The sequence below is a fragment of the Fopius arisanus genome, unplaced genomic scaffold (genome assembly GCF_000806365.1).
Source record: "Fopius arisanus strain USDA-PBARC FA_bdor unplaced genomic scaffold, ASM80636v1 scaffold00227, whole genome shotgun sequence".
Lineage (NCBI taxonomy): Eukaryota > Metazoa > Arthropoda > Insecta > Hymenoptera > Braconidae > Fopius > Fopius arisanus.
In genome coordinates, this window is record NW_011887966.1 from 81,252 (window position 1) to 87,823 (window position 6,572).

Consider the following 6,572-nt stretch of genomic DNA (forward strand, 5'->3'; position numbering starts at 1 on the left):
GGTCCATCCTTGCCTTAATAAGGTATTATCGCATGAACGTGCGCCGTTACATAAAGACATCGACGGAGGGGATTAATTAGTGCGCCAAGTATACGGCGGTGTCGCAGATGTGCTGCGATAACGTCGTTACAAGGAACCTCTCTTTTTCTCTTTTTCTGTCTGAACGCGACGTTTGCTGTAAGGTAAATTCACCTCTTTTCATAGAACTTGATTTTTATAAATAAATAGCATTAAACAAAGCGTTACCTACGATTAAATCCTGAGAATTAAATATTTTATAATTGGGAAAACGGCAATGAATAGTCGTCTTTGCTTTTGTATTTTCAATTCAACCCCATCAATGCGAACCTGCCACGTGCATTTGACAAAAGATTCTTTCATTTTCTCAATTGCCGTTAACTTGTGCTTCCACACGTCAAAGCGATTATTACTTAAAACGATCTAGTTATTTATATGTAAACGAATCAATCAAAACTGATGAAGGTTTAAGGCGAATTCGCCGAGTTAAAAATGAAGACATAACCTAAAAAAAACGTTGTTTCATTCTTCACAGAACGCTCGATCGCTATGACTAATTCGAAGGGTTATCGTCGTGGTACACGAGACTTATTTTCTCGTAAGTTCAGGAATCATGGAACAATTCCTCTCTCTACGTACATGAAAGTGTATAAAGTTGGAGACATCGTGGACATTAAAGGTAATGGAGCTGTGCAGAAAGGTATGCCATACAAAGTGTACCATGGTAAGACCGGACGTGTCTTTAATGTCACACCCCATGCACTTGGAGTAATCGTTAACAAACGTGTACGTGGAAGGATCATTGCTAAGAGGATAAATGTACGGATCGAGCACTTGACCCATTCCAAGTGTCGTGAAGATTTCCTCAAGAGGGTCAAGCAGAATGAGAAGCTGAGGAAGGAAGCCAAGGAGAAGAAAATTTCTGTCCAGTTGAAGAGACAACCAAAACAACCTTCAAAGGCGCATATAGTCTCTGGTCGCGATGCACCTATCCTCCTGGCTCCAGTCCCATACGAGTTCATTGCTTAATTCATTTCAAATTTCCTTTAAAAAGAATAAAAGGATTTTTCCCATGTGGAATTGGAATGTTGTTAGATTTTATTTATGAAGTCCACTGCAAACAGTCGTCAATACTATTATTTGACCACTATAGGCGATAATGGCATAATGCTCATTTATCGAATATTCAATGTAATTTTGATAGTAAATCAATGTCCAATTTTCAAGGCCAAAGTAACATTTCGATAATTATAATTTACTTGTATAACAGATATTTCAAAAGCTCCATGATAACTACTATTTCTAATTTGTGACGATCAAATTCAATAATTACTATAATTTATGCTGGGGCTTCGATGATAACTCATGAAATCATGAGTTATTAAAAAAACACATTTTTTAGTGGCCACTATAGTTAAATTTTCTTTTATTTTCTTTTAAATTCGGTCTTTTCATACAAACTTGATAAACTGATTGCTATCGGCATTTTATTTCTCTTGAATATAACTTCACAATTATTCACTACGTAACTAATGCAAACCAGTTCGTTCTTCTGTTTTTTTACTTCAATACGGACTAGTTCAGGGAGACAATCGAAATAAATAAAAGAAATATTTAATTTGTTTTCTCATGAGAAAATAGAGTATTAAAGAAGAAAACGAAAAAGCCTGCAAAGTGTTTCGCCTTTCACTTTTCTCTTAATCTTAATAATTGTCACATTAGTGTTTTGCTTCCTTCATTCATTCAATTTTGTTTTGCACATTCTTTTCACTGATTGCAGTCTCGTGATTGGTAGAAGAGAATATAACCAGTCTCAGAGGTCTTATGTATATCTGAGGTGAGACCGTAAAAATCAGCTATGTTCGATGCATCAATTTTCTAGAACAAAAAACAACTGATTTATGTCAGGGACTGATAAAATATGAAATATTATCGATAATAGGTATTACTTGCAATGTAAATATTGTAAGAAATGCGCACAGCAAATTTAAATGATGAGAAATGATTATATCAAATTCAGGATCTAAAAATGAGATGACTAGAAGCTTATTAGTTCTTTCCGCGTCCGGTAAATTTTTCGAATTATTTTCATTTGCGTTAATACATAGAATTTTGACTTCGGGTGGACCATCTATCGAACGTCATCTTTTGTTTAAATCTTATCGTGTCAGCCTGAAACGTAAATTTTAGGATCAAATTTGTGCGACGGGAGCCAGCTGAATAGTTACAGAAAGATAACGAAAAAGAAAAGAGGAAACATTATTAATATAATGAAAATTATTATTAATTATTATTAATTATTATTAATTATTAATTATTATTAATTATTATTAATTATTAATTATTAATTATTAATTATTATTAATTATTAATTATTAATTATTAATTATTATTAATTATTAATTATTGAAGAGGGCTAAATCGCCATATTGATTCAAAGGGATCTACCAAGTTTACAAAAGAATAATAAGAAATACGCAGCTTATTATTGCTCCCCACAGGATTGAGTGATAGACGCTGCTAGACAAGTGGTAAGTGGTGTATTTAAAAAAAAATTTTTTTCAAACTTGGTAGATTTCTTTCCATCGCGATTTAGCGCCCTTCAATAATTTTTCCGCTCTTTTTTCGTTATCTTTTTATAACTATTCGAATGGCTGCCGCAGTACAAATTTAAACCCAATATTTAATATATTTTAGGTGAACAAGACAGAATCCAAACAAAAGATCGTTTTCGATAAGTGGTCCATCGAGACCTTCAATATAGAACTCACATCCACTGCGTCATCATCAAACAGCAACCAGAACCCATGACTTTTAACAATGGAGATGTAATGTCCACGATTAGGCCCACTTCCGCAATGGATAACAACAGCTACCAAATCATAAAGACGATCTGGATTAACGGCATCATCGCTCTAAAAAATAAATCCAATGATTCCAACATCACCGAAAAAAATTGTTGTCAAAAAAAAAAACGGATGGGCATTAATAGATCAACTCACAGTATTAAAAAGTCTCAACTCGAGCGGGAAAACCACCCTGTGTGATACTTTTATATGTCGGTTATACTGTTCAACATATTTAAATCGTTTTAAATGCAATGCAAGTATCATCGGCAATTTTTTTAACCTCATGCGTTTCTGAGCTTCCTGATAACTGCTGCAGTGATCGCATTTAAATTTATTGTCACTACAGAGTGTTTCAGTGTTTGAGAAACATTTTAGGCAGTAAGTGATGGATGTATTTTGATCTACATCGACTTGTAAATCAAAAAAATCCTCGTCTTTACTGGACACAGTCTCGCAATTAAGGCAACGTGTCTCTGACGTTAGTATACCCTGAAATATCTCGTGAACCCATGTTGGCTCTGGTGGTGTACCCGACTCCCCTGTTCCACCTTTTCCACCACTCGTTTTACTTTGATTCCTCTCGGCTGTAATTGAAAAAAAGTGATGGACGGATTAAGAAAATGAAGAATTTACGAAAATCACATTCAATGAATCATTATATAATTATGTCGGGAATGAATCATTTGAATATGAAGAAAGATCAACACCCGATTTGCAAAGAGATATGAGATGTATCTATAATGTTTTTTTTACATTAAGCATTGTGGAATTACGAAGTAGAATAATTTAAGTAAGGAATAGGAGAAGTCATTAGAGAATAGTTTTAATATCTCCGATAATCAATGCACTTCTATATAATCTATGATATTGAGCGAAATCGTTACAGATTTCATAACCAACTCTCATCTTTTAACGCAAAAATAGGTAGATATTGGATTTGACAAAGAAAGTACATAAGAAAAAATGGAAGAGAAAATAATGAAAGAAATATGACAGGAAAGAATAAAAAAAGAAATAACAATGAAAAAGAACCGGAAGATAGAGACTTATTCGACGAATTATTTGTTCTATCCACAATGGATCCACTGCGACCCAATTTTGAAGCAAACCAAGCTAACAATCATAGAATGATCCATTCATTCATTATTATTTTATCTCCAAAAGACCTTCTTCCTTTCAGAATTATTCATTTCTGAAGCCTACCATAGAACCATAAAAATGTACAATCAATAAACGAATCAGTGTTTTGACAAGAAGCTATAGAAGGATTCTTCAGCAGAACTTTCACTGCTAAAACAGCATATGACGATACAAGTCAAGAAAACAATTTTCTGACGCATGTAACGGCCGAGCTCAAGGTGAGGCTTGTAATCATTTGTCAGAAAGTCCTTTTTTTCACTTGCATTGTACAAAATTTCATAATAGTGGTGAAAAGTGGGAGTTCACTGCGCGCAAAACGTCCAAAGTACCATTTTTTGCACTTATTTCATAAGAGACATTCCATTGATAAATTATCGAAATAACAGGAAGATACCACTATTCTTTTCACCTGGAAACTATTAGTTTTCAAGAAGTCGTTTGAAATTTTCTGTCAGAATCACTCAGAAGTAAAGTTAGTTCATTATCAATGAAAGTTGGATATAACATTTAAAGAGTTTGCGTAGATTTATTTAAAAAGTTTTCCAGCTTACCTAAAATAATTTCATTAATGTGATTTATAAGAAAGTTCAAAAATTCATGTGCATCTTGCTGCATGTAATTGTCAAACTCTTCCTTTTCTTTTCTGAGTCTTGCAATGAACTTTTTTGGGGCTATGGAACCAACTTTCTTTTTCTGAGTTGCAATACTATAAAATAAGTCTGCCAGACATGTCAGCAAAGTCTCTTTAGTTCTTTTGTTTCGAGCTTTGTACTCCAACACCTTTTCTCGAAATGGCCGGCAGAAATACAGGGCTTGCAGCACAGAATTGCTGTAACAGGTATTTCCAAACTGAAAAAGGAAATTTCGATCACTAATTAGCTTGTTTACACGCAATTTAGAATTTATCATTATTTCACACGTTATGGATTAGTGACTGCCGGAATTACGTAACGATTGTTTCGAAAGAATAAAGCAAAAGCTTTTAAAAATTACTCTTACTATTGTTACTATAGTATATAGTACTATTTCACTGCGATCCGTTCAACAAGAATTACACAAAGTTGTCCGTACTTTCACAAAAAAGTTCTCTTGATAGACTTCTATGAACATTTCAATTTAAAGACCTTCTCAAAAAATGAGTCATGAGTGCATCAATAAATATGTAATCCATTTCTATGAAGAAATTACAAACAAAAAGTGATGGAGATGTGAAGTACAGCTGGTTTTTATCATGAACTGTTAATAACATTTCGGATCTCTCTGAAGCCTTACACACTGGATGTATGTAAAATCATAACAATCTTAAAATGAATTTATAAATCCATTCGATATCTCTCCTCAAGGACCAGAACACCGACGGAATACAAAACTTACATTCACTAATCCGAAATAATGCTCATTCGGAGGGAATTGATCAGCTCCAATATTGCGTTCCAACTGAGATATATTTGCACCCTGGAACAAAAAATCGTATTAATTCAACTCACACTGCAATAGTAAAAATAAAGAAGTCAACGGTGCATTGCACATTCCTCATCATCGACAGAAACAGTGATCCAAGTATATGAAAATGAAAAAAATAAAAAAACGGCAAATTGCTTCTAATAACCGCCAACATATAAAAAAATTACATATCTCCAGAAATAATTGAAAATCTCCTTCACCATTTTAACAGCGAACAGATGGGTTGTAACATTGACCATTAATTTTGTACTTCCTCGTCAACTTAAGCCTCATCGTATGATCCTTATGATCCGGAAATTATTGCACTTTTTTTTTATTTCCCTGTTTTTTTTTGGATGATTACATTCGTAGAAGACAAATTGACACCAACTACCACTAGGCTCGGAGGAATACTGTCGTGTAAATTGAGCCACGATAGGTGAATGTTGTCAGTCGATAGATCGTTTAACACTTGCACCTGTCAATGAGACTATTAACTCATCCACGCATGTTTATTTACATACATCACATTCACATGAAATTAAGTTGTTCTGACATATTTTCGGGGCAGTTCAATTTCCACAACAGTTCATCATTAGTTATCAAATAAATATATAACTACTGCCAACCGTGGGCACATAAATTGTCGGGTTATGTATAAATATATATATATCACATATGAGCGGTAAAGGCGGATCTCTGGTAAAGGTGGAGATTATTAGCAAAGAGGATGGATCCAAAGAGGATTGACTAAAGTAGAGGTTCAGTTCTGAGGTTTTGAGTGACCCCACCGGCATCATAGTACTTCACCCCAAGAGAGGGAGGGCGCCACACGCAATGTTGCATATACCCAGCAAAAAAAATTATGGAAATTTATTTTTAACTATTCCAGTGGCGAGGAAATTGATTAGATAAATATGGAAAAGAATTTTCTGAATTTGGAAACATGTCCTCTAATTAATATTGATTAAAATTAATGAGGCATATAATTAGCCAAAAAATTGGCTTTTTCCTTCCCAACCCACTACATTGGTGCAGCATCGTTTGGAGAACGAGTTCTATACCAGAGATTATAGGGGAGTTGCCAGCGCCTGTACAAAACCTTCAACAGGGTCAGAGCCC

The 6,572-nt window shown here is 34.2% G+C and overlaps 2 protein-coding genes across 3 annotated transcripts; one reads left to right on the forward strand and one right to left on the reverse strand.

The window, feature by feature from the left end:
- Positions 1-71: 71 nt before the first annotated feature.
- Positions 72-1,104, forward strand: RpL21 (ribosomal protein L21). 2 transcript variants are annotated; one of them, XM_011314855.1, is made up of 2 exons: positions 72-182; positions 554-1,104. In XM_011314855.1, the coding sequence occupies exon 2, from the start codon at positions 568-570 to the stop codon at positions 1,045-1,047; it is 480 nt and encodes a 159-aa protein (XP_011313157.1). In that variant the 5' UTR covers positions 72-182; positions 554-567; the 3' UTR covers positions 1,048-1,104. The 2 variants fall into 2 exon arrangements, with proteins under 2 accessions (XP_011313157.1, XP_011313158.1); XM_011314856.1 differs by having other exon boundaries at positions 98-177.
- A 323-nt stretch (positions 1,105-1,427) lies between these two features.
- Usp12-46 (Ubiquitin-specific protease 12/46) lies at positions 1,428-6,150 on the reverse strand. Its single transcript, XM_011314854.1, has 6 exons — positions 5,639-6,150; positions 5,382-5,462; positions 4,559-4,856; positions 3,021-3,451; positions 2,790-2,933; positions 1,428-1,896 (listed from the first exon to the last, which is right to left on the reverse strand). Exons 1-6 carry the CDS (start codon positions 5,708-5,710, stop codon positions 1,786-1,788), a joined length of 1,137 nt encoding a protein of 378 aa, XP_011313156.1. The 5' UTR covers positions 5,711-6,150; the 3' UTR covers positions 1,428-1,785.
- Positions 6,151-6,572: the final 422 nt, after the last annotated feature.